Source organism: Colias philodice, chromosome 5 (genome assembly GCF_061535455.1).
Source record: "Colias philodice isolate Cphi_HAF_F1 chromosome 5, ilColPhil1 Martin Lab GWU primary, whole genome shotgun sequence".
Classification (NCBI taxonomy): domain Eukaryota; kingdom Metazoa; phylum Arthropoda; class Insecta; order Lepidoptera; family Pieridae; genus Colias; species Colias philodice.
The window spans coordinates 78,913-105,770 of NC_143090.1; the positions used below are offsets into that span (position 1 = coordinate 78,913).

Genomic DNA, 26,858 nt, shown 5'->3' on the forward strand with positions numbered 1-26,858 from the left:
GTGCAGGATCATGGACATGGCGCTGCTGCGGCGCGCGGGCTGGTGCGAGTCGCTGTGCGCGCGCGGCGTGCTGGCGCGCTACGGCGTGCTGGGCGGGCCGGGGGTCGGCGGGCCTGGGGCCGGCGGGCCGGCGGGCTCGCGCGACGAGCCCGTGCGCGCGGCGCGAGCGCTGCTGCGCGCGCTGCCCATCCCGAGCGCCGAGTTCACGTACGGCCGCACACGCGTCTTCATCCGCAGCCCGCGTACGGTCAGTGCTTCTCTGTTGTTCGTACCGAATATTATGTGATGACATGCTTCCTTCAAAGTCGATCGCGATCTCACATTTATACTGTTACTGAGGCAAAGTAGGCGATCGTTTTACGATAACTGCTTTATTTATACAATCTATTAATTTATTTTTTTATATATCAAATTATTTAAACATTTTTACATGTATGTACTATAAAAGTAAATTATAAGATTATGTAAGAATTTTTATAAAAGTCAAATAAAAAAAAATTGGGGGGTTTTCAATTCGACCGAATCTTTTAAAACTCCCATTTTGCTTCATAATTCTTCTGTGTCGATGTCGATTACGATTTTCCCACATTTTCGACGCGTTTTATTCACGTTTTTGTTTCAATCTTTACGTCCATATTTTTAACCGACTTCAAAAAATAGGAGGGGGTCAATTCGGCCGGTATATTTTTTTTAATGTATGTACACCGATTACGCCGAGGTTTCTGAACCGATTTGCGTGATTCTTTTTTTTTGTTTGATGTGGATTGGTTTCGAATTGGTCCCATAAAAATTTGATTCGGGTAGGCCCATTTGAAAATCTAGCAAGTAACTTTGATTCACTTTCCGGTTACCTGAAATTTTGTATACGTATGTAAATTGGGTAGCGATGAAAAATTATCATGACACAGAGCTGATTTGATGATGGAATCGGAAGGTGGCCATAGGAAATTAATTGACTAAACTTTGTCGAGTTTAGGCTCGTTTGATTCGTGTTGAAAAATACACTGAATATTATTAAATAAAAATAACTACGTTAAAAATTTTCCGTTTTTGAAGTCGTTTTTTTTTAACGTAGTTATTTTTATATTTTTTGTAAATCATTTTTTTCCGTGCTCTGTCATATGTTTTTCGGACGAACATAACATTCTCACCGATCCGGAAACATGATACATGATCGAGAAATGAAACGCGGGAGGCCTGCGGCAGGTGTGGGAGCTGGAGGCGCTGCGGAACGCGCGAGTGGAGCAGCTCGTGACCGCCGCGCAGCGCGCCTGGCGCGCGCACCGCCGCCGCCGCCGCGCCGCCGCGCAGCGCGTCATCGCGCGGGCCTGGCGCGCCCGCCGCGCGCGCGCCGCCGGCCCGCCGGCCCGCCAGCCCGCCGGCGAGCCGGGCCGGCGCGCGCGCGCCGCCGCCGTGCTGTGGCGCGCGTGGGCCACGTGGGCGCGGCGCCGCTACCTGCGCGGGCTGTGGGCGCGGCTGCCGGCGCGGCACCGCTCGCCCGCGTGCGCCGCGTGGCCGCCGGCCGAGCCCGCGCGGCTGCTGGCGCGCACGGACGCGCTGCTGCGGCGCCTGCACCACCGCTGGCGCTGCCTGCTGTACCGGCGCGCGTTCGACCAGACGGCGCGCAACCGCATGCGCGAGAAGGTCACGGCGAGCGTGCTGTTCCGCGAGCGCAAGGCGCTGTACGCGCGCAGCGTGGCGCACCCGTTCGTGGGCGACTACGTGCGGCTGCGCGCGTCGGGCGCGTGGCGGCGCGGGCTGGGCGCGGGCGCGGCGGACCGCTACGTGGTGTTCGCGGACGTGGTGGGCAAGGTGGCGCGCGGCGGCGGCGCGTCGCGCGTGCTGGCCGTGGTGTCCACGGGCGCGCTGCTGCTGCTGGAGGCGCGCTCGCTGCGGCTGAAGCGCCGCGTGCCCGCGCACACGGTGTACCGCCTGTCGCTGTCGCCCTACGCCGACGACCTGCTCGTCGTGCACGTGCGCGCGGTCAGTGACCTTTTTTATTTAATCGTTTTTAGGGTTGCTTCCGGAAAGGGTGAAACGGGACCCCGTCTGTCTGTCCGTCGCCGGGTTGTATGTTTTCAAAGAATATTAATTAGAATGATGAATCCGAACGAAAGTAATTCTCGAGCTCATATCGCACTATATACATATGTATTTAGGCCCGAAAAAGTGACATTCTTGTTTTATTGAAAATATCTAAGGAGCTTCTCTTTTTAAATACACGAGTAGAACACCCAGAGTTTTATTTCAAAAACACTATTTTAAAAAAAATATTTAAAATATTGGAATTTTCGCGGCCAACTGAGCTGAATTAATTCGTATATAATATATATATATATATATATATAGTAAATATGGTAAATAAGTACAAAATTACAATACTTTCGCCTCTATCGACAATATCGAAAATTTTAAAAAGGGGCAATTTGCGCCTGTAATCACTTCATATATTAGCAACATAATAAATTATCTAGTGTATCTATTTTTTTTAATACGAATTTATTTAGCTCAGTCGGCCGCGAAAATTCCAATATTTTAAATGTTTTTTTTTTTAAATAGTGTTTTTGAAATTGGATTCTGGGTGTTCTTCTCGTGCATTTAAAAAGAGAAGCAAGATAGATATTTCCAATAAAACAAGAATGTCACTTTTTCAGACCTAAAACATATAGTGCATCGGTCCGTAATGTCGTATAGGAGCTACCAACGTTGACAACAGAGAATTTTAGTATAGTTGGTTCTTTGATATACTGTTTCTCTTCCTATTTCGGTTAGAGTCCGGGCTGTCTGGCTGGCCGCAGTGGTTGCGTTTATTAGTGCGCATCTTATCTGCACAGGAAAATATCCGTAATTTAAAGTCATTTATTAACGCGTAATTTTTAATCTTTTGCCTTTAGATAGAACCATCAGACATAAATTTTTTATTACAAGACGTTTTTTTCGTTGTTAAATAGGTGCCAGACGCAATTTTTTATTTCAAAATCATTAAAATGTCATCGAAATAAGTGAAATTCCATCAACATGAGTCCCCGTGACTTTAAATTACGGATATTTTCCTGTGCGCACTAATAAACGCAACCACTACCGCCAGCCAGACAGCCCGGACTCTAAACGAAATAGCAAGAGAAACAGTTGTATAGAAAACCCAACTATACTAAAATGACTTTTTTTAAAACGTTAATAGCTCCCGTACCATAAGAATGAACCGAGAGCGAGTATCGCAATGTGTGCGGTTGCAGTGCGGCGCGGCGGAGAGCTCGACGGAGGACCTGTCGCAGTGCTCGGCGCGCGAGCCGCTGGACGCGCCCGGCTGCCTGTTCGGGGTGAGCGATATCTTTCTTTTATTTATTTTAGAAACAGAAGGTCATATACATTAAGAAATACACAATCACATAACAAAATATATAAACAGACCTATAGTTTATTTTTTTTTATCTAGTTGTAGTAATTACAATACAACATTACTATTATGTATGACAAAAATCATAAACATAATAAACTTAATTATATAAATTTATAAAGAATATAAATTTATATTTATAAAGCATTTGAATGCCATTAAACCAAAATTATCAAATTCAACAAAAAAGGTCGTGTTCAATCGTTACAATATTGCATTCACTGAAAAGTGTTTCATATTGGTTGAGGTGGTTGTTAATCATCTCAATAGTTGGCGCGCGGTGTGTCCCTTAGACACATAAAACTGAAAGAATAGAATAAATTCGATCGCTCTGGCAGGTCACGAGTGGCTGAATTGGTCAGGTATCCGCCCCGGTTTGGCGCAAAAGGATGCGGGTTCGAGTCCCGCCTCGTGAGACAAGCACAACAAGCTCGTATTATTTTATTAGCCTGTGTATCTCTGTGTGTAGGTATGTATTAAAAACATGCGTCATTTACCATTGCGCAAGTGCCAATCTGTGATCGTGATCGAAATTTAACTTTTTTTGCTTGCCTAAAGACGCAACAGACAGGTAAAATCTACTTAGATTGGATAACATTATGTTCCTACTAGATTTCCGCCCGCGGCTTCGCCCGCGTTTTCAAAGGAAAACTCACATATAGAAATTTTCCTGACGTATATAAATTTTCCGGACTTATGGAAATTTTCCTGTCTTTAATTTTCCTTTCTTATGGTAATTTTCCTGGCGTATATAAATTTTCCTGACTTATAAACATTTTCCTGACTTATACAAATTTTCCTTATCTTTATAAGAGTATGGCCGCCAAAAATTGTACATTCAAGAAAAAAAAAATGTCCTTGTCATTTTATATAGCACCAGATTTTTTTATATAGTAATTATGGTAGTTTTTAAATAGTTTCAGCTTCACTATGTTATATTTATCATTATATTAATAATTTAAATTAATTTTGAGTGCCTTTAACAAGCTCAATATTTTTTTTTTTGAAATGCTTATTTTCCTTTCCATACTAAAATCATGTGTCCCACTTAGTCATCTCACACTTTGAAGTCACAAAATTATGCAAAAATCTATTGATACCTGTAAAATTTTGGTATTTTTAAATTATTCTGTAAACTTGTGGATAGTTTTAACAAGTTCTAATAAAAATAACATAAAAGAAATTAATATAAAACTCACTTAAAACTATGTCTCACTTTTTTTCACGAATGATACTTCACGCACGGTTACCATAAAATAACACCCTAAATAACTAGATATCCAAGCCACAAAAATATTTTTAAGTAGGGGCAACACCGATTTACATGTTGGCCTACCTTTAGAAAAAAAAATCGCCATTTTGTTACTGTAAAAGTTGATCGAAAGGTAGTCGGCATTTTTGTCCCAGAACATTTTAATAATTTTGAGTGAGAATTATGCAAGGTAAGAATACAAATTTACTATATTATTTAAATTATGTGTGTAGCTTTAGTGTTCTAGTAACAAATCAAACTATGCGGCGTCTTATTACTACAATACTTTGGCGAATAAAGGCTTTTTAGGTTATGTCCAACCATATTTTTATTCACGAATGATACCATGTGTTACTATTGTGTTACGTAACATCCGTGAGCGGCTCTTATGGGTAGTACTCACTAGAGAATCTAAAGTTAAAAATTTACTTTTTTACATAAAGAGAACCCACTTCAAAAGCTATCATGTTTCGGAAGTAAGTAACTTTTTTACTATAATAATTCGTATTCGTAATTAATATCATAAGTTGTGAATGATTCTTGCATTTGTAAGTATTATAGAAATACAAAATTTGAGAAATAAAACTTTTTCTTTAATATTTAAATTTGTTTTATTGAGTTTTAAAGTAATTTAATCAAATAATTTAATTAACAATATAAAACAGAAATGTAAAAAAAATCTCCTGCATTATTAGTTGTAATGTACACTAGGCTTAACAAAATCACGTATGTTACTATCAGTCACGTATGTTACGGTGTGTTACGATTTCACGACTGTTATTGTACAATATTTGGCGGCCATACTCATAAATTTTCCTAACATATAGAAATTTTCCTGACTTATAGAAATTTTTCTAGCTTAAAGAATTTTTCCTGACGTATAGAAATTTTCCGGACTTATGGGAAGTTTCCTGTCTTAAATTTTCCTTTCTTATGGTAATTTTCCTGGCGTATATAAATTTTCCTGGCTTATAAACATTTTCCTGACTTATACAAATTTTCTTTCTTTTCGAATGATTTATTTAGTTAAATGTTATAATAAACTATTAAGAACATCCAAAAATAAAGTGTCTACGTAAATATTTAGCAGTGCAATATAATATGAAATTATAATAAAATTCTCGTGTCACTGTTTTCGTCGCCATACTCCTCCGAAACGGCTGGACCGATTCTCATGAAATTTTCTGTGCATATCGGGTATGTCTTAGAATCGGCCAACATCTATTTTTCATATGTACCATGTTTTTGCACGCCTCATAAGCGAAGCGTTGAGGTGGGTACTACTGTCACTTCGCGCAAAACATCTGATTTTTCAAACTTAAAATGTCTTTATGTATCATACATTGCACTTGTAAGATAATACATACACACACATATTAAGAAAAAACACTATTTTTAACGTTCATGATATTTTTGATGTCATTTTTAGGGTTCCGTAGCCAAAATGGCAAAAACGGAACCCTTATAGTTTCGTCATGTCCGTCTGTCCGTCTGTCCGTCTGTCCGTCTGTCACAGCCGATTTACTCGGAAACTATAAGTACTACAGTGATGAAATTTGATGGGAATATGTGTTGTATGAACCGCTACAAAAATATGACACTAAATAGTAAAAAAAAGAATTGGGGGTGGGGCCCCCCATACATGTAACTGAGGGATGAAATTTTTTTTTTCGATGTACATACCCGTGTGGGGTATCAATGGAAAGGTCTTTTAAAATGATATAAAGTTTTCTAAAAAACATTTTTCTTAAAGTGAACGGTTTTTGAGATATCAGCTCTCAAAGTCGTAAAAAGTATGTCCCCCCCCCTCTATTTTTATAACTACGGGGTATAAAATTCTAAAAAAAATAGAGGTGATGCATGCTAATTAACTCTTTCAACGATTTTTGGTTTGATCAAAGTATCTCTTATAGTTTTTGAGATAGGTTGATTTAACTGTAATTTATTATATTTGCTGCTACGGAACCCTTTGTGCGCGAGCCCGACTCGCACTTGGCCGGTTTTATTGTTATTTAAACTAGTTAAAAAACAGTTTAAAAAAGTTCTGTCTTGGACGTCCGTGTGTCTGTATGTGCGGATCCTTTTTCTTGTTAACACGATAGCGACAGAAATACTTTACTAATCGAGTCTTTTTTTAGGGTTCCGTAGCCAAAATGGCAAAAACGGAACCCTTATAGTTTCGTCATGTCCGTCTGTCCGTCTGTCCGTCTGTCCGTCTGTCACAGCCGATTTACTCGGAAACTATAAGTACTACAGTGATGAAATTTGATGGGAATATGTGTTGTATGAACCGCTACAAAAATATGACACTAAATAGTAAAAAAAAGAATTGGGGGTGGGGCCCCCCATACATGTAACTGAGGGATGAAATTTTTTTTTTCGATGTACATACCCGTGTGGGGTATCAATGGAAAGGTCTTTTAAAATGATATAAAGTTTTCTAAAAAACATTTTTCTTAAAGTGAACGGTTTTTGAGATATCAGCTCTCAAAGTCGTAAAAAGTATGTCCCCCCCCCTCTATTTTTATAACTACGGGGTATAAAATTCTAAAAAAAATAGAGGTGATGCATGCTAATTAACTCTTTCAACGATTTTTGGTTTGATCAAAGTATCTCTTATAGTTTTTGAGATAGGTTGATTTAACTGTAATTTATTATATTTGCTGCTACGGAACCCTTTGTGCGCGAGCCCGACTCGCACTTGGCCGGTTTTATTGTTATTTAAACTAGTTAAAAAACAGTTTAAAAAAGTTCTGTCTTGGACGTCCGTGTGTCTGTATGTGCGGATCCTTTTTCTTGTTAACACGATAGCGACAGAAATACTTTACTAATCGAGTCTTTTTTTAGGGTTCCGTAGCCAAAATGGCAAAAACGGAACCCTTATAGTTTCGTCATGTCCGTCTGTCCGTCTGTCCGTCTGTCCGTCTGTCACAGCCGATTTACTCGGAAACTATAAGTACTACAGTGATGAAATTTGATGGGAATATGTGTTGTATGAACCGCTACAAAAATATGACACTAAATAGTAAAAAAAAGAATTGGGGGTGGGGCCCCCCATACATGTAACTGAGGGATGAAATTTTTTTTTTCGATGTACATACCCGTGTGGGGTATCAATGGAAAGGTCTTTTAAAATGATATAAAGTTTTCTAAAAAACATTTTTCTTAAAGTGAACGGTTTTTGAGATATCAGCTCTCAAAGTCGTAAAAAGTATGTCCCCCCCCCTCTATTTTTATAACTACGGGGTATAAAATTCTAAAAAAAATAGAGGTGATGCATGCTAATTAACTCTTTCAACGATTTTTGGTTTGATCAAAGTATCTCTTATAGTTTTTGAGATAGGTTGATTTAACTGTAATTTATTATATTTGCTGCTACGGAACCCTTTGTGCGCGAGCCCGACTCGCACTTGGCCGGTTTTTTTTTTCTCCTACGCTTGAGTATGCTCAGGAATAGAACCCTTTCATTTTTCAGGGTCTGATTCGATGTGGTTTAATTGTTATTAAATAAACAAAAATAATAATTAATAAATATTTATTAAAAAAAAATTATGAGGCGTGCACTTTTGGATTTTCCAAATTATTTTTTATTGGTAATAGGGAAGCGCTTGACCACAATCTCGCCTGATTATATATTTATGAACAAATAATTACATCAGATTTTAATAATCGCAATTATTTTGAATGGTACATATGAATAAATGAGTACATTATAATAGTAATAATCACAATTGTTTTATTTCCCATTTGTTGCAACCCTTGCATATTTTCGTGTGGCAGCGTAAGTACCTACACTGGGGGTGGCATCGCGCGACATCAAAGGCGTTGTCTTACTGTAGGAAATAATATTGTAATACTGTGCTACTAGTTATTATTCTGTGGTATTACGAAAGTATTTTTACTATAGTTATTTTTTCATAATGGTATATAGAATGTGTCTTGTGAACGTGAAATGAATGAAATTTGAATCTATATAATTTTGTAGGATATTAATAGGTAAATTATATTATTAATCTCGACGTTTCTCTTATAAGTATGTATATCTAATCGATATACAATGTGGGAATTTTAGATGGGCCCCGGAAAAAAGTAGGTACTACTGGAGATGGTAAAATTTGCTGAAAGCAAACGTTCCTTTATTTTTTTTAAACAAATAGAACTGTATTTAAAGATTTTCGAAAATTCATTGCTTCGATCGGGAATCGAACTAACTAAAAATAAAAAAATAAATAAAATTTGATATAACATTCTTCAAATGCAGTTCTATTTCCTTTTAAAAATAAAGGAACGTTTCCCTCCGGGGCCCATCAAAACTTAGCAGAGGGTATAACGTGCACGCGTGTTGCCGCAGAGCGAGGGCGGCTGGCGGCGGCGCGGCGACGTGGTGCTGCGCACGTGCCACGTGCTGGAGCTCGCCACCAAGCTGTTCCTCGTCGTGCAGAACGCCGTGGGCGCGCCGCCGCACGTCAACATCGCCGCCGAGTGGGTGCCCTGGAGACCGCTCTCCGACCCGGTGCTAAATATTCGACTAGATTGAAAAGCCCGATGGAGTGAATAAATGTTTGAATTTTTCCATGCGCAGATTCGAGGCAAACTTTGGGCAGCAGCTGGTGACGGTCGCGTTCCACGCGGCGCCTGGCGCGTTGGCCGGCGGGCCGGGGGCGGCGGGCGGCGGGCCGGCGGGCGGCGGGCCGGCGGGCGGCGGGCCGGGGGCCGAGCCCGGCGCCGGCGTGCGCCTGGTGCGCCGCGGCAGCCGCCTCGACGTGCTGCTGTAGGCGGCCGCGCCGCACCGATTGTGTTCGACTCGCGCTTCCTGTCGACGCGTCACCGGCGATATAGTGAACGTCGAATTCGGATCTATTCTTTTCGATTCTCTATCGCCGGGTACTCGAATTCGAAGCGCGGCCCGATTCTGTACATAATGATTTAAAATTAAGCGTAGATTACGAAAGTGAAATGGTTTTTGTGCGAACTGCAAATGATTAGATAGCGTTTTGCCTAGCGTTTTAATTTTGGATCTGCGGGCGCTCGACGGCCGGGCCGAGGCCGGCCCGTCGCGCGTCTCGCCACCGTCGGCCTATCGTATTTTTTATGATGTTTCAATTTTAGCTGTAAGTTTTTCTTTTCGCGTACTATATGCGATCGTTTCGTCGGGCCGCTGCGGGCGGCGGCGGCTCTCGCGTCCCGTATGCGTCGCGTCGAAGTTTATTTTATCGAACGTCGACGAAGCCGACGCGTAGACGATGCACAATGAAATAGTTCACGTTTACGATAGTTTATGGGGTTCCGATTCGTAAAATTATTCGTCAAATTCACCGTCACTGTCACGATAGATATTGGCGAGCGCCGCCGCCGCAGCGCCGCGCGCGCCCCGAGAGCGCCGCCCACTGCCAACGTGCCAACTGCCAACGTGCCAACTGCCAACGTGCCGACTGCCAACGTGCCAACTGCCAACGTGCCAACCGCCGCCGTGCCGAGCGGTCTCGTGCCGCGTGGGGCCGCGAATGACTTTCCTAATGACGTGATCTTGCTATTAAACTGTATCGCAACGTGTGTGACAATAAATTGAGCGCACTCGCGGCCATTGTTGAATATTGTGTAACGTTTGTACGCCCGGCGACCCCGCTCCGCTGTGGAGATAATGTAAAGCATGTTACGTTATTGACAAATGTTTTATCGTTTTTAAATAAAATTTAACAATGTTTTTAAGTGCCGTTTTTTATTTCACCGATCACAACTAGGCTCTTCCCAAAAATAGTTATATAGTCTAAGATCCTGATATAAAACGACCTTCACCGAGAGGCTTATTTAATGAAACATATTTTATATTAAATTTAATATCTCAATAAATATATTGCAAATGGGTTGCCTTACAAACTAAGCTTACAAATTTCAGTCCAGAATAAGGTTAATGAATTATTAAAAAAAAAAATATTTTTAAACATTTCACCGGTTTGATTATTAAACAAATTATATACCAATCGAAAGTATGAAGCCCATAGAATATACAAACGTTTGGTTGCCTATTTTTTTCCGGTCACAATTATTGGGTTGTCAGGTCATCAGGCATAAACAGGTATTAAATGGATACTAGCATTTTGCACAGGTCTGTTTATTAATTACAATTTATATGAAAATAAAGATTATTTCATTACGAACACGGTGGTATAGGGCTGCCTTGGCGAGCGTGGTGGATTATGTACCCTCATAGGAGGCCCGTGTCCCAGCAGTGGGAACGTAAATGGGCTAATGATGAACTAAGCATAACGAATTAATTGACTAAGCATGGTCGCATCATGCGAATAACTTTGACTTAGTTTATAATTCTGCTATTTGCCTTAGTCGCACTTGCATTGAGCAACAGGGGGACATTTTGAAAATTTCTTGTAATTAAACACCTTGCTCATCATGTAAATTAAAATTTTGCATTGAGCACCGCACCGACGGCTCCAAACAAATGTTGTAACTTAAAAATTTATGTTTTTAGAAATTTTCCCTTTATGTATGCTATAAGACATTGCTTTTAACCAAACTTCAAGACTGTTCACGGAAAGTACCGTAGTAGTAGGATTTGATTCCCTTGCGAATATCGAAATTTGCGAAAATATACAACATCTACGGCTGTATCTTTTGATTGCGTTGGCTTATAAGTTCGACACTTTTTTCCAGACATTCTTTTAAGCATTTAAAATTGAAATGCATGTGTTAGTCGGTAGAACATCTCGCTCTTCCGATATTAGTTACCTACAATAACTTTTTTTGTTACACACGAATAAAATTTTCTTCAATCTATAAAAATAAAAGATACAGCCTCTTTTTAATTTGTTGTCACATTAGGGATATATGTACATGTATATTTATTGAATATCTCTATTTACCTGATAAAAAAAAATTGTACCTATTAATATTAAAAACAAGTTTAAAGATAAACCTCTCGAACTATTTAGCTATTGTAATGTACTGCCAATATGACAAATGTTTCAAAAGATTTTTCTCATAGAATAATTTCATAACGTAAACTTTCAAAATCCCATTTCGCATCAGTTTGCTACCAGACAAATAACTAATAATAAATTAATTATTCCTAAAGTACCCAATCTTTATGGGAAGCGTACGGCTAATTTCTTATTACCCACTATACTTAATTCTATGCCACAAAAAGTCAAGAAGGATGTTAATATTAAAAACTACAAAATAATATACAAAAGATATTTTCTCGAATTAATTAAAACAATAAAATAAACATAAAAAAACAACATTGTAATGAACACGCTGTATTTGTATGTCATGAATAGATAAGGAACCGGTTTATGTAGTCACATCTTTTGTCTTCCTTGCGAATAACAAACGGTGTTTATGCGACTGTGAGCGTTGCTACAAACCTCGTAAGGTTTCGCATCGCAAAATTGTGTTTTAAATAAATGTGAAATTTTGATTTCTAATAAATAAATAAATTATTTATAAATTGCTTAAGATCAAAGCAATATTATCAAAAAAGTTTCTTTTATTTGAAAATATTAATATCAATACCCCTACTAGAGATACGTATGTTTTGCTCAAGGTCATTGCTATACCAAAACAATTTGGAAATAATATTATCAGTAGGTATAGTTAACTCATTCATAATGCTATCAGAGATTGAATTACATGTTTGTGAGAATCAAAACATTGAGACAAGCCTATTGCGAAAAAGACTTATGTAAGAAAGCAGAAAACTCCAACAGTTGTCTAATTGTTGTTCATATAAGCAAGAATATTTTAGTTTCAATCAACAAGCCCAATAAATACTTTTATTTTTGCTACAACAGTTGCCTGTACAGTCAGAAGCATAAATATATTACCATTTGCAGATTAGCAAAAATATCTGTCTTAAGATCGGGTTCAATAATATCTGTCTGCCCGTATACAGCAAAAATATCTGACATTAGTAGGCAGCATAATAAAGTGGCATCAAAATTATATGACGAAAATGTAGAGCAAATAATTGTGACAACCTCTCGAAGCATAAATATGTGACGTCACCTAGGAGGCAATAATATCTGACACATCACACACCTGACACATCTGCTTTGTGTGAGGAACCGATGCAAAATACAGAAATATAAAATTGTGTCAGATATTATTGCCACCTAGTTGGTGTCACATATTTATGCTTTGTGTGAGGAATCGATGCAAAATACAGAAATATGAAATTGTGTCAGATATTATTGCTTCCTAGTTGATGTCACATATTTATGCTTTTTGTGTGGAATCAACGCAAAATACAGAAATATAAAATTGTGTCAGATATTATTGTCACCTAGTTGGTGTCACATATTTATGCTTTGTGTGAGGAATCGAAGCAAAATACAGAAATATGAAATTGTGTCAGATATTATTGCTTCATAGTTGATGTCACATATTTATGCTTTTTGTGAGGAATCGATGCAAAATACAGAAATATGAAATTGTGTCAGATATACGGTATCTGTAATAACTATGCGGTATTTCTGTGAAAACGCAGGCGAAGCCGTGGGCGGAAAGCTAGTGTCACATATTTATGCTTTTTGTGAGGAATCAATTATATTTTACAATACAGAAATATAAAATTGTGTCAGATATTATTGCCACCTAGTTGGTGTCACATATTTATGCTTTGTGTGAGGAATCGATGCAAAATACAGAAATATGAAATTGTGTCAGATATTATTGCTTCCTAGTTGATGTCACATATTTATGCTTTTTGTGTGGAATCAACGCAAAATACAGAAATATAAAATTGTGTCAGATATTATTGTCACCTAGTTGGTGTCACATATTTATGCTTTGTGTGAGGAATCGAAGCAAAATACAGAAATATGAAATTGTGTCAGATAATATTATTGCTTCATAGTTGATGTCACATATTTATGCTTTTTGTGAGGAATCGATGCAAAATACAGAAATATGAAATTGTGTCAGATATACGGTATCTGTAATAACTATGCGGTATTTCTGTGAAAACGCAGGCGAAGCCGTGGGCGGAAAGCTAGTGTCACATATTTATGCTTTTTGTGAGGAATCAATTATATTTTACAATACAGAAATATAAAATTGTGTCAGATATTATTGCCTCCTAAGTCCTAGGTGACGTCACATATTTATGCTTCGAGAGGTTGTCACAATTATTTGCTCTACATTTTCGTCATATAATTTTGATGCCACTTTACTATGCTGCCTAATAATGTCAGTAGACCGGGAGATACTGACACAAAATTTCGAGTCATTTGTAACAGGATGGCGGTTCTACAGGGTTCTTAGTACGCAATGACAAAAAGAAAAATGATGGTGTGAACGCTGGTACCGGCGGCTTAGTCGCGTGGGCGTTAGTCGAACTCGTCGGAAAATAGCGAAAGTCAAACGATTTGTAACAGTATGGCACTTATTTTTCCTGTAAGTTTGAGGATCAACGAATATAAATACATAATTTCAAAGATCTAGGTGTTGGAAATCTTCACTTATATAAATTAATAATAAATTTATTTTTCAAGTATGACAGCACTTTTTCCCCCTACTAGAAGTATGGCAAATATAATAATGGTCACATTTTATCAAATACTCTCCAAAAAGCCAAATGCAATACTGGTACAAAAAGATAGGCGAAATAAAAAAATTTTGCAGATTTTCGGCGGTATGGCGACCATTTGGAATCGTCCGAAAAGTATGGCATGGCGATTTTCGTAAATGGCTGCACGACGATGGTTACCTGTGCAAAAGTTAGCTTGGTACAAATGGTTGAATAATTGTTTTTTTTAAATCAACACATTCGCGTCGGTATGGCGGGCTGTAAGTCATACCGGAAAAGTATGGCATGACACTACCGCCTACTTCTTTTTTATGGGCTATCGGTAAATTCTAAAATTTTTGTGTTACAAATCGTTTGACTTTCGCTATTTTTCCGACGAGTTCGACTAACGCCCACGCGACTAACCCACTGGTACCAGCGTTCACACCATCATTTTTCTTTTTGTCATTGCGTACTAAGACCCCTGTAGAACCGCCATCCTGTTACAAATGACTCGAAATTTTGTGTCAGTATCTCCCGGTCTACTAGGCATATATTATTGCTCGTGACTGCACAAGATATTATGTGAACAAAAACAGAATCATGTCAATTGATCAAAATTGTTTGATAAAATCATCGGAATTTTATATTCAAACTTATAGAAAGACTCAAACTCAAACTCAAACATTTATTCATTCAATTAGACTTCTTATAGAAGCACTTTTGAAACGTCATTACATATTTTAAAATTTACCACCGATTCGGAAAGCAGTATCTACGGAGAAGAACCGGCAAGAAACTCCATAGTTGCTCTTTTAAATCATGTCAGGTTTACAATTTTACAAAATACATAGGTATGTAACATCCATAGAAATCTAAATAACAAGACACTAGAAGTCGTAAGCGTGCGTGATCTTGTCGCCACTCAGGTGATTTGCACATCACCAGTGCATTCGTCACTGTTCAGTTGCTCTGGAGACGTATGAGTGTATACATGGTGTGTTTCAGCAATTCCCATTGCGGAAATTCTTCCACAAGTTGTAGTTATACTTATAAAGGAATAATATTTCATCGGAAAATATTTTTTTTTAGAAATAATGCCGTTTTTCCTTAAAATTATAGAATATTTACAAGTATTACGAGTGTCACCATAGTAATCGAAATAACAATGAATGACACAGTCGACCATTCTTATTATCACGTTTGTTCGTATTGGAGCAAAAAGTCTCATATACTTAGGGATGTTATTCTAAAATAAACCGTAAATTCGTGCGTTAGGATACATATTCAAAAGCTTAATTTAATAGATAAGTTAGTTTTCACTAAAATCAAGCTGTCCAATAAAAGGCATAGTTTACTTGTGTGTACTGTTTAGCTTTCGGTTTGAATGTGTTGATTTTGGCGACAGCGGTTTTCATACGAATTATGACATTATAGCCCTTCTATGTGTCTTGTTATTTAGATTTCTATGGTAACATCATAATATTATATTATAATAACATGCCAAAGAACTGTCCTGTGGTTTTTTCGCGACAACCCTCCATGCTAAGCCTCCATGGGTCTTTATCGTCCATATATTCCTGAATACTGTAGTACGCTCTCTGAACTAGTACATTTTTTATATAAGTTTTAAATTTAGAACTACTAAACTCTTTAATATTATGAGGAATTCTATTGTAAAAGCGTATACCTTGACCCATAGATGAATTTTTAACTTTAGCTAATCGGAAAAATGGCATTTCAATTCTATTTCTGTTCCTTGTGCCATAACAGTGTCTATCTCCTACTCTTGTGTGTAAGTCGGAGTTTTTGTGTACATGCAAAATATTATTAAATATATACTGTGATGGTACAGTAAGAACTACACTAAGACTGATAGAAGAACAATATATTGCAAATAACACCAGATGAACACATCCTTGATATCACCTATCAATTATTTAATAAATTTATTATTAACTGATTTGCCATTTAATGTGAGCACAAATCATATCAAATCAAATAGGTACAACATTTAAGAGCAAATTAAAAACATCAAAAATATCGATCCAGGCATCGACGCGGACGGTATATCTTATCATGATATGCATACTATAATTTATTATTAATTTATTCATTCAACTATACGATGATTTATCTCGCCATGGTCACCGTGCTGGTGATCGGTGGTATCTTATTCTGGCGAGCAAGGCAACGAGCACAGAGCTCACCGTCTCAACAACAGAAGCAGGGGTCTCCCGCGCGAGCTAGAGGCTCGCCACTACAGCAGTCGCCGGTGTCGTCGCGTCGGCGCGAGCCAGAGGATCGCCTCTCCAGCGGCCGCTGGGGCCGGTGGCGCGAGCTAAGGGCTCGCCATTGCAGCATCAAGTGTTAGTGAAAAGTGATAGTGAAAGTGCAAAAAGTAAAAAGTGTGATCGGTCCACATCCCCAAATAAACACTATCAATTTTCAATGTACCTAGAATTTAAGATCATATTTTGTACTATCATCATCATTAGGCATAAGTTATTATTGTTTATCACCTTGTTTAGCTTTAGATCATTATCATATCATAAATATCATCTTTTTGGCCTGGGAGCATGTACGGGCTAGCCGGACATCCTGACTCAGCGCTTTAGGTACACGATCCTAATTCCTATTACATTACGGTAAAAACAACATCTTTACCGAGTCAGTCTGCGTTCGCGGTTCGCTCTAAAGCGCTCGGGGTGTATGCGCTATAATAATTATCATTATCAACTATCAATTATTATCAAATATCATAAATCAAATCATCATATTATCATTAGTTTATAGTAGTATTCAACAATAAAGAGATCAAAAGCAATAACTGGTTTTACATCATCTATCAACTTATCAACAAAGGAGTGTAGGTATGGGATACCATATCACGGCACCTCAGCAGCCCATACAATTACTCATAATTTCCAGAGAAATAACTTGTGAATTTTTTTACGGGATTAATTTAGGAACAATAAACTCTTTTTAATGTTTTCAAAAACTACGTATCGAGCCTAACATAAAAGTCAAACGAAATTTTTCCTAAAACAAATACTTTTAATATACCTAATCATTATATTCATTAACCCCTCAGCTGTCGCGGCGCGCCGCGTCAAAAAGGTGCTGTCTGTCGGAGAAATTTTTTCCCACACATTTTGAAAAAATATGACATTGTAAAGAAAAATACTCACTTATAATACCACAAGAGCTTCAAAATTATCGGGTATTTTCCGATAGGTTCGTTGCAAACAAATGAAGGAGTCAAGTTTTTAGTCAAGGTTAAAAAATGACGAGCGCGAAGCGCGAGTGATTTTTCCTGAAAAACTTGACGACTTTATTTGTTTGCAGGGAACCTTGAGGGAAATGCCAGATAATTTTGAAGCTCGTGTGGTATTCGGGAGATTATTTTTCCGTCCCAAATATCGGCCAATAATTTCACAATTGAATTGAACCTGTCAGTTTGACGTCAACGACCAGAGAAAATTTTCAAAAAATTATCAGTATAATACCATGTAGGTACCACGTGACGTCGAATGGTGCAATTCTATTGGTCGATATTTGGGTCGGAAAAATAATCATAAAAAAATAATATCAAGGTATTTTAAAAGATTTTTATTTTTGTATTTTCACATTAGAATAGACAATCTTTTGAGTGAATATAAAAAAAAACATAGGTTTATTTTATAAAAATTCGAGAAAGTTGAGTATGAATATCATCGTTTACGCATGAAAATAAGTGGACGCGATCTCCACTTATGTTCATACAAATACAGACTTTACAGGGTGCTCCAAAATTACAACATTTCAAAATTTTTTGCTACTTGTTTTTATTTTTATTTTAATCAAAACTAGATAAAAACTAACAGTAATTTTTACTTTTGAAAATACATATTTAGGTTTTTATTAATGTTTAAAAATCGTCTTATTCGTAAATGACGTCATTCTTATGGTGGACTTTGTTCTAACGTCTGTATGTATAACGTCTCCACATCAATTTTAATTTTAATTTATTTTCTCTTAAAATTTGCGATTAAGAGAATATTTTTTGTGGTAACAATATCATTATGAAGAAATGCTTTTTTTTATAATATAGTACCTATAAAATGAAATGTTGTCCAACTACAAATCGAAAGGCACTGTATCCATACAGAAAAATGTCTAAGCTGTACAAAAGTGAAATCTACATTTAATTATGCCATAACTTAATTATAAACCGTTACATATTTAACTTATAAATCAAATATTTCGGAAATTCGAGTTTTAAACATTTTTTATAAAATACAGCTTATGTAAAGGAAAAAATCAATAAACTTAAAGATTCAGAATAAATAAACAATTATACATCTAAATGTTTTATTTACTTAAATAAATTTTATTTAACTGACAGCAAAAAAAATTCTTATGAAGCTTTGTGTCTGTACTATTTATATACTCATGTGGTTGTTATGTGTGGTGTTGACGCCAACATTGGCCAATAAATAGGAATACATATTTGCAACTTAGCATAAATAAGGTTAACTTTTGTTAATTTTTTCTCATATAATACATCGGACACAACGACCGCCTCGAGACGACGATTTATTACCACGAGGTTCCACTTGAATGTGATCAGGAAAGTGATGAACGCTATCCAATCTAGTTTTACTTCAATACATGCAGTATTTCCAAGCATATTGTAATTAAGATATAAACTAATCGGTAAAATTGTATTAAAATCGGTTCAGTAGTTTAGGGAGTCCATAGTACACAAACAGCATGAAACTTAAAAATATTTTGATTGGAATAAAGTAAGACGTGTTATGTGTAGAATTTCATGAAGAATCCTGGTATTAGGAATTAAAAGCTGTAAATTCCCAAATCGTGTTAGTATTATTATCTGTTCATTTGACAAAATATACAGAGTTATATTTCTTGATTTCAAATACTGTTACGTCCTATTGTTAAAGTAAGCCTTTACAAATTTTTATTTTTGAAAGAAAATTAAAATATCAAGACGGAAGTTTATTTTAGGGTTACCTAACAAATAAGTTATAATTGATTATGTAGTTTTAGATAGCAATGTGATGTCTTCAAATAGAAAAATTGCATTCTTCTTCTGGGTAATAGAAGCAGTTTTGACACCAAAAGGCAAAAATACAATAATTGTTATAGCTAGTCATTTACAAAATGAGAGGGTAGATTTATATTTGCAGGCGTACTGCAAATGATGCATTTAATTCGTTTTATTAAATAAGTAATGTTCCGAGGCTATTTAAAGTCATTAATGCAAATAAAAATAATCTTCAGACAGCGATCTACATCTTTAACATTCTGCCTACGAATGTACTAGGTACATATCTATACTTCTATACTAATATTATAAAGAGGAAAGGTTTGTATGTATGTATGTATATGTATATGGTTTTCACGCATAAACTATTGGACCGATTTTGATGAAATTTGGCACAGATAATCTTTAGACCCTGAGAAAGAACATAGGCTTACTTTTATTGCGAAATATGTACCACGGGCGAAGCCGGGGCGGACCGCTAGTAGTACATAAGAATAAAAAACCGGCCAAGTGAGAGTCGGTCTCGCACACCGAGGGCTCCGAACAAACCAATTTTTTATTATGTTGTAACTCCAAAATTTTATGTTGTTACGAAATTATTCCTCAATCTGCGCTAAAAGACCTTATTTTACCCCAATTTCAAAACTCTACGTACACGGAAAGTACCCTGTAGGTGTCGATTCCCTTGCGAATGTCGAAATTTGCAGCATAACCCATTGAGCCCCGAACGGCCCGATCGGTCCACGATACAATAGATTTTCTATTGTGTCTGTGATTCCGGGGCCTGAGTTAATAAACGGCTTTATCTTTTGATTGCGTTGGTTTATAAGTTTGATTTTTTCACAGCTTCAATCGACTCAAGTATTCAATATAAATTTCAGTTTTATGATCACATCACGCGTTCCTGTGAAAATGGGTCTTGACAGACAGATGGGCAGATGGGATGGACAGACGTGATCCTATTAGGGTTCTGGACCCTTAAAAACCAAACCCTTTGGGATGCAGCCGTTAATGCTGCAATATTTAGCATATTTTGACATTTGCAAGAGAATCAAAACCGACAGAGTAGAGTCACTAAAAACATAAATTTTAAAGTTAAAACATAATAAAAAGTAGGTTTGTTCGGAGTCCTTGAAGCGCGAATCGTATTGAGGTTCAAAACTCTAAAAAAACATTCTTCCAGTTTTAAAGAAATAACCCCAAAATATGTGTGTGGAAAATATGTATATTAAAAAAAATTAAAAAAAAAATATGTATATTTTCTTTGGACAATCTGGGTTTCAAAAATAGAGATAAATGACAACTCCCGTGTTGTCGTTCATTTTGAAATTGTGAGACGACAGAAAAACAAAATAAAAACAGTTCATCAAACATATATGCCAACGCAATCAAAAGATACAACCGTTTATGCTGCAAATTTTCGTAATTTTCGACATTTGCAAGGTTATAAAAACTTACTTTCCCTGAACAGAGTCTTGAAATTTGTTAAATAGCAACGTCTTATAGCACAGATAAAGAATTCTAAAATATGAATTAAAAGATACCTACAGCCTTCCTACAGCATAATTAAAAAAATAAGTTTGTACGAAGCCCTCGGTGCGCGAGTCCGACTCGCACTTAGCCGGTTTTTTATTTTTTCAGAATCATATGGTTCCCCAATAAAAAATAATATGTTGCATTTGTATGAAGATAAGAATATGTTGTACAGTTAATGTGTTTAATTTCTTTTCCAGTTTGTCCTACACAAATTACATAGTAACATAGTCACTTTGTCCTATATATAGGTCATAGTGAAAACCATTGTTCCCGATGTAGGTTTTTTTTACAATTTTTCCAGCATATATACACTTTTAACCATAATATACTAAAATTAAAAGAATTCCAGAGAGGTTACGGACTATAATTTTTATAGTTGATTATATCGTTTTAAACCTGAGGACAATAAATACCACAAAAACGAAACCTTTCAATATAAACAAAACATATTATGTACATTTTATATTGTATGAAATTGAAAAATTTAATTGAAGACGAAATTTAAAAAAAAAGTGACGTTGAATTTGTGAACATTCTGTACGCGGATTTTACGGGGAAATTATTGTCGGTTCTGAATTGAAAACGAAATATCTCTAAAATGGAACACAGTATCAAATTTTGAATTATATTATAAAAATCTTCATAAAATTTCTTGTAAAATGGTGTAAAAAACAAATACAATATTAAAAATAAAATACGATTAACCAGGGGTCAAAAACTAAGCAACGTACAGTTAAATGGTAGATACATATTTGGAGCCATTATTTGTGGTATAATTGTTGGTAATTTTCATTATTTCGGCACATAAACATTAGAATATATAGTGAATAATAATAAAAAGAACAATATATACTTACCGTTTATCAACTTTCCGCAAAATTTTACATTTTTTAAAACTTTAAAATTTAAAAGTTACTCGACTAAAGTATGACATAATTACTGTTATATTTCGAATATTTCTGTGCCTCCAGTGAATAAGGGAGTAAGACGAGTTATTCCCTTTGGTTTTTATTGCACCATTGGATTCAGCTCGTCAAAATACACAACATATCAAAAGGTCATATCTCTAGCTGCGTCCTAACCCATTTTTTCGAATGACCCAAACGGTATAAGTAGGGTGTGATTAACGGTATAAGTTACCTTATCCATCATTTTAGGCAATCGCAAAGGAACTATTCGTCTTGAGTCAAAAGTACCCACGAACACAAAGACGTATGTGTAGTTATACTTTTTGAATAAAGACTTAATTCATTTTGTTCCATCAGTCCTAACACTATTTTAGTATAAACGCATTTGTGTCATTTTTCAAACATGAGCATAAAGGAACAACTCTTTTAGTGTCATTGGTTCCAGTGACGACATGAGACAGTTTGGCATTAATGCCGTGTTGCTATTGGTCTATTCATTGAATACTGCACGGAAACAACACACACTATTCCTTTTTATTTTTAAATCGTTTTTTCAATAAATCTGCAACAACAAATCTTTATATTTTAAAAAAAAGGTATTTTTCAGTTAACTTGGGATACTAATATATTTCTATGGAAATTAACTATTTTTTGCAATAGATATTAAAAATACAGTTAACACATTAAGTGCATTTAATGATATTATACTATTTATAAATACAGAACGACGATTTTTTAGATGATTCAATTATAATCATCTAAAAAAAAGCCAACAAAAATGTTAAACTTATATTTTCTTCCTATAATTGGGTAAGTTTTTAAAAAATAACTCGTTTTTAATCTTTTAAAAAAAAAATATCTAACTACAATAATCAAGACAATAATACTATAGTCTATAATAGTCGCATAAAAAAAAAGTATTTATAACCAGTCTTGACAATTATGAATATTGTTTTCTCCGCATATAGCGTTTTAGCCACTGTGCTTTGGTAATTTGCCTTTTTTATAGGAAAAAAATCCGCAATATCGATACTTCTTTGGTCCTGCATTTTCGTAAACATTTTATGGATACTCTGGTACCACATATTTTGAAAAAAATGGGCTATTGTCACGTAGAGTCTCTTCAAAGTGCGAGCCACAAGTCGTATTTGCATCCAAGGCACCTTCAAATCTGTGCTTCATTTTTTCATAAAATCTTTGCGGCTCATTGTATTTTCTTTATTTATCTACATTATTTTGATATTATATGATATAGAAATTGTTAAAATTCTATATCATGCCGTAAAATATCGCCACTGACCACCTATAACTTTTCCTGTATTAACTGAACATACAGGAATATGGTTTTCGGGCTTCTCTTATCTCTTTATAGTGCTTGTATCCTCAATGTATACGGAACGCACTTGATCGAATTTTAAATTGATTCGACGATTAATTTTCACTAGGACAATAGTTAATACGCAAAACGCAATACGCAGTTGATACGTATTTAATACCAATACTCAATGATTGTCTCCTGCTAACCTGTACATACTAGACTCATTGTGGTGACTGATGAAACATTGTATAGCATTAAAAACATAGTATTGTATTATTGAAAGATCGATTAAAGGTTTATTTTACAATCTACGACTTTCATTATACATGGGTAACAAAATATAACATATTCGGTTTTACTCCGGACAACATCTTCAGCCATCATCCCCTTGCTTGAAGTCCAAATCCAGCGGAGGACAATAATCGTCATTTACTAAAATTGAAGGTTTTTCGTCCTAGTATAAAAGTTGTCTGGATCCCATTTTATACTCAATCTATAGTATAATACTATATAATTATATCATGTGTGATGTGAAACGTAACTATAGGTCTCGACGGATAATAAGTTGGTTCTGGATTTTGCAGCGATTCGATGGTAAATATAGAAGAGTTCATACGTCAAATTTACGTAGATTGGACTTCTAGGGTTAAATGCATAAATACTTAAATGTTGTTTTGTTTTTATTGTCTAATAACGATAAAAAAACCCGTTGATTTCATTCGTTTTTCAAGCTACGTGTATAGTTTTTCCACTAAAATGCCTCAATTGAGTCATAAAGTACACAAATTTCAAGCATAATAAGTCACATCATTTCTATAAAACCAAAACTGGCAATAATATAAGTCGTGTTGTGCGATTATGAACATAGTGCATAAGGGCATAAGTCGTTATATTGCAAAGAGTAAAAAAAAAATTATATGAATACATTGAGTTATTCCATGAAGTACTCGTTCATAAGGCCACAACTACAAAAAAACACGAAAAAAGTATATTTATGGGGTTGTTACAATATGTGTTCATATGTAAAAATATAGCCTAACATCATATCTTACACATACAAGCTTAAAATTTTGAATTAATAAAGATTTAGTATTGATATATAGTTTTTTGTCTCTCCTGAAAAGTGCTGTTTTTGAGTTATTCCCTTATTCACTGGAGGCACAGATTTATCGGTCAAATTATTAATTGATGGACTTTAAATATTCATTAATCCATAAGCTATCAAATAAATAGTCCTTTATGCAGATTTGAACTATATATATATAACACAGATCTGTGCTCCGACAGACAAGGGTTTTAAACCCTCGTCTGTCGGAACACAGATCTGTGCCAAATCATCGCCGGTTGGAAATGAGCTCCTTGTAACGCAAATATAGTTCAAATCAGCATAAACGACTATTTAGTTGATAGCTTATGAATTACAGTAAAAGTTCCTTATTCGCGCTTCCTTCATTCGCGGTTTCACTATTTGCGGATGGAAAAAATGCGACCTAAATCCTGTATTCGCGGCCTAAAATTCTTTATTCGCGGATCGAATCGGTACATCGGTACATACATATATGTATTTACCTAAATAAACGCTTGAACTACAACTACGAATTTATAATGTCGACTAAAAAAATGAAAAAGTGACAAGCCATTGCCTAAACCTGAAGATAATACCTAATTAAATGGTAATTAATAAATATGTTTGGTCGAAAACTTAAATTAAACTGGCTTCTCATTACAACCACATGAGTGTATAAGACACAAAGCTTCATAAGAATTTTTTTTGCTGTCAGTTAAATAAAATTTATTTAAGTAAATAAAACATTTAGATGTATAATTATTTATTTATTCTGAATCTTTAACAGCCGTACAAATAAACGAGTTATAACATTTTATGCAAAGAATAAGGAAAAATCATACAAATAAACACGAAATAAATGTAACCTAGTATAACTTCGTAATAAGTATTCATACTAATGCTATTCCGTCCTTATTACGGCTACCACCCTAGTATAAGTCTGACATAACCGAGTTATAACATATCTTTTAGTACATTGTGCTGTGTTTTACAAGTTTTAGAAGCAATTTTCAATCTTAATTTGAGATAATAGCAATGAGAGTAATACGAGAAGTAGAAAAAGTTGAGCAAATTAATAATTTCATTACGTACCTATTGTAATGGAAAATTTTGTATGAAATGTCAAAATATACGAAATTATGAAAAACCCTTTTGATATTTATAATGATTTATTTATTTACAACATGCGCCAAACCATACATACATAAAACTTATTTCTAAACTTATCACAATAATATACACTTTCGTTGAAAATATAAATCTTCTAAGCCTGGAGTTGTATGTTTTGAGTACCAGTTATTTGGCAACTCTCTATCTCAAGGTGGGTTTATCTTCTGTTCTCCAGATATTGGATAGCGTTATCTATCATTTGCTTGCATATTTAATGATATATTTAAATTATTTCCAATAAATATTTAAAAAATAAATAAACAGAACATCGTATGATGAAACTTCACAACAAATTCGACGAAGTCAAACGAGCGTCAGCAAAATGACAGCACCAAGGCTTAACCGTAGACAATTTCAATGTTTTTCATAATTTTGTGAATGAATTGCGACGTTGCCGCTTCGCGCCTATTGCATAGCGTGAGCACATTACATCGACGTTATTCCAAATTTATTTGTAAGAAATTATGACATCCTTATTCTTTATTTATTCTTATCATATCTATGCATTGCATAAGGTTTGAATAAGCAAGTTTTTATTTGTACGGCTGTGAGTTTATTGATTTTTATCCTTTACATAAGCTGTATTTTATAAAAAATGTTTAAAACTCGAATTTCCGAAATATTTGATTTATAAGTTAAATGTAACGGTTTATAATTAAGTTATGGCATAATTAAATGTAGATTTCACTTTTGTACAGCTTAGACATTTTTCTGTATGGATACAGTGCCTTTCGATTTGTAGTTGGACAACATTTCATTTTATAGGTACTATATTATAATAATTAAGAGCATGAAAGAAATAAAACCGGCCAAGTGCGAGTCGGGCTCGCGCACAAAGGGTTCCGTAGCAGCAAATATAATAAATTACAGTTAAATCAACCTATCTCAAAAACTATAAGAGATACTTTGATCAAACCAAAAATCGTTGAAAGAGTTAATTAGCATGCATCACCTCTATTTTTTTTAGAATTTTATACCCCGTAGTTATAAAAATAGAGGGGGGGGGACATACTTTTTACGACTTTGAGAGCTGATATCTCAAAAACCGTTCACTTTAAGAAAAATGTTTTTTAGAAAACTTTATATCATTTTAAAAGACCTTTCCATTGATACCCCACACGGGTATGTACATCGAAAAAAAAAATTTCATCCCTCAGTTACATGTATGGGGGGCCCCACCCCCAATTCTTTTTTTTACTATTTAGTGTCATATTTTTGTAGCGGTTCATACAACACATATTCCCATCAAATTTCATCACTGTAGTACTTATAGTTTCCGAGTAAATCGGCTGTGACAGACGGACAGACGGACAGACGGACAGACGGACATGACGAAACTATAAGGGTTCCGTTTTTGCCATTTTGGCTACGGAACCCTAAAAAAAAGCATTTATTCATAATGCTATTGTTACCACAAAAATATTTTCTTTATCGCAAATTTTAAGAGAAAATAAATTAAAATTAAAATTGATGTGGAGACGTTATACATACAGACGTTAGAACAAAGTCCACCATAAGAATGACGTCATTTAGGAATAAGACGATTTTTAAACATTAATAAAAACCTAAATATTTTCAAAAAGTAAAAATTACTGTTAGTTTTTATCTAGTTTTGATTAAAATAAAAATAAAAACAAG

The 26,858-nt window shown here is 35.7% G+C and overlaps 1 protein-coding gene across 1 annotated transcript in view; it reads left to right on the forward strand.

Annotated features, from left to right (window-relative positions):
- The window catches only part of Myo95E (Myosin 95E), a 32,780-nt gene extending 22,422 nt beyond the window's left edge, over window positions 1–10,358 (forward strand). The window contains exons 15-20 of the mRNA XM_089695364.1: window positions 7–247; window positions 1,207–1,983; window positions 3,237–3,320; window positions 9,001–9,131; window positions 9,232–9,289; window positions 9,368–10,358. Coding sequence (XP_089551490.1) covers window positions 7–247; window positions 1,207–1,983; window positions 3,237–3,320; window positions 9,001–9,131; window positions 9,232–9,289; window positions 9,368–9,424 — 1,348 coding nt within the window. The 3' untranslated portion in view covers window positions 9,425–10,358. The remainder of the gene's footprint in view (window positions 1–6; window positions 248–1,206; window positions 1,984–3,236; window positions 3,321–9,000; window positions 9,132–9,231; window positions 9,290–9,367) is intronic.
- Window positions 10,359–26,858: the final 16,500 nt, after the last annotated feature.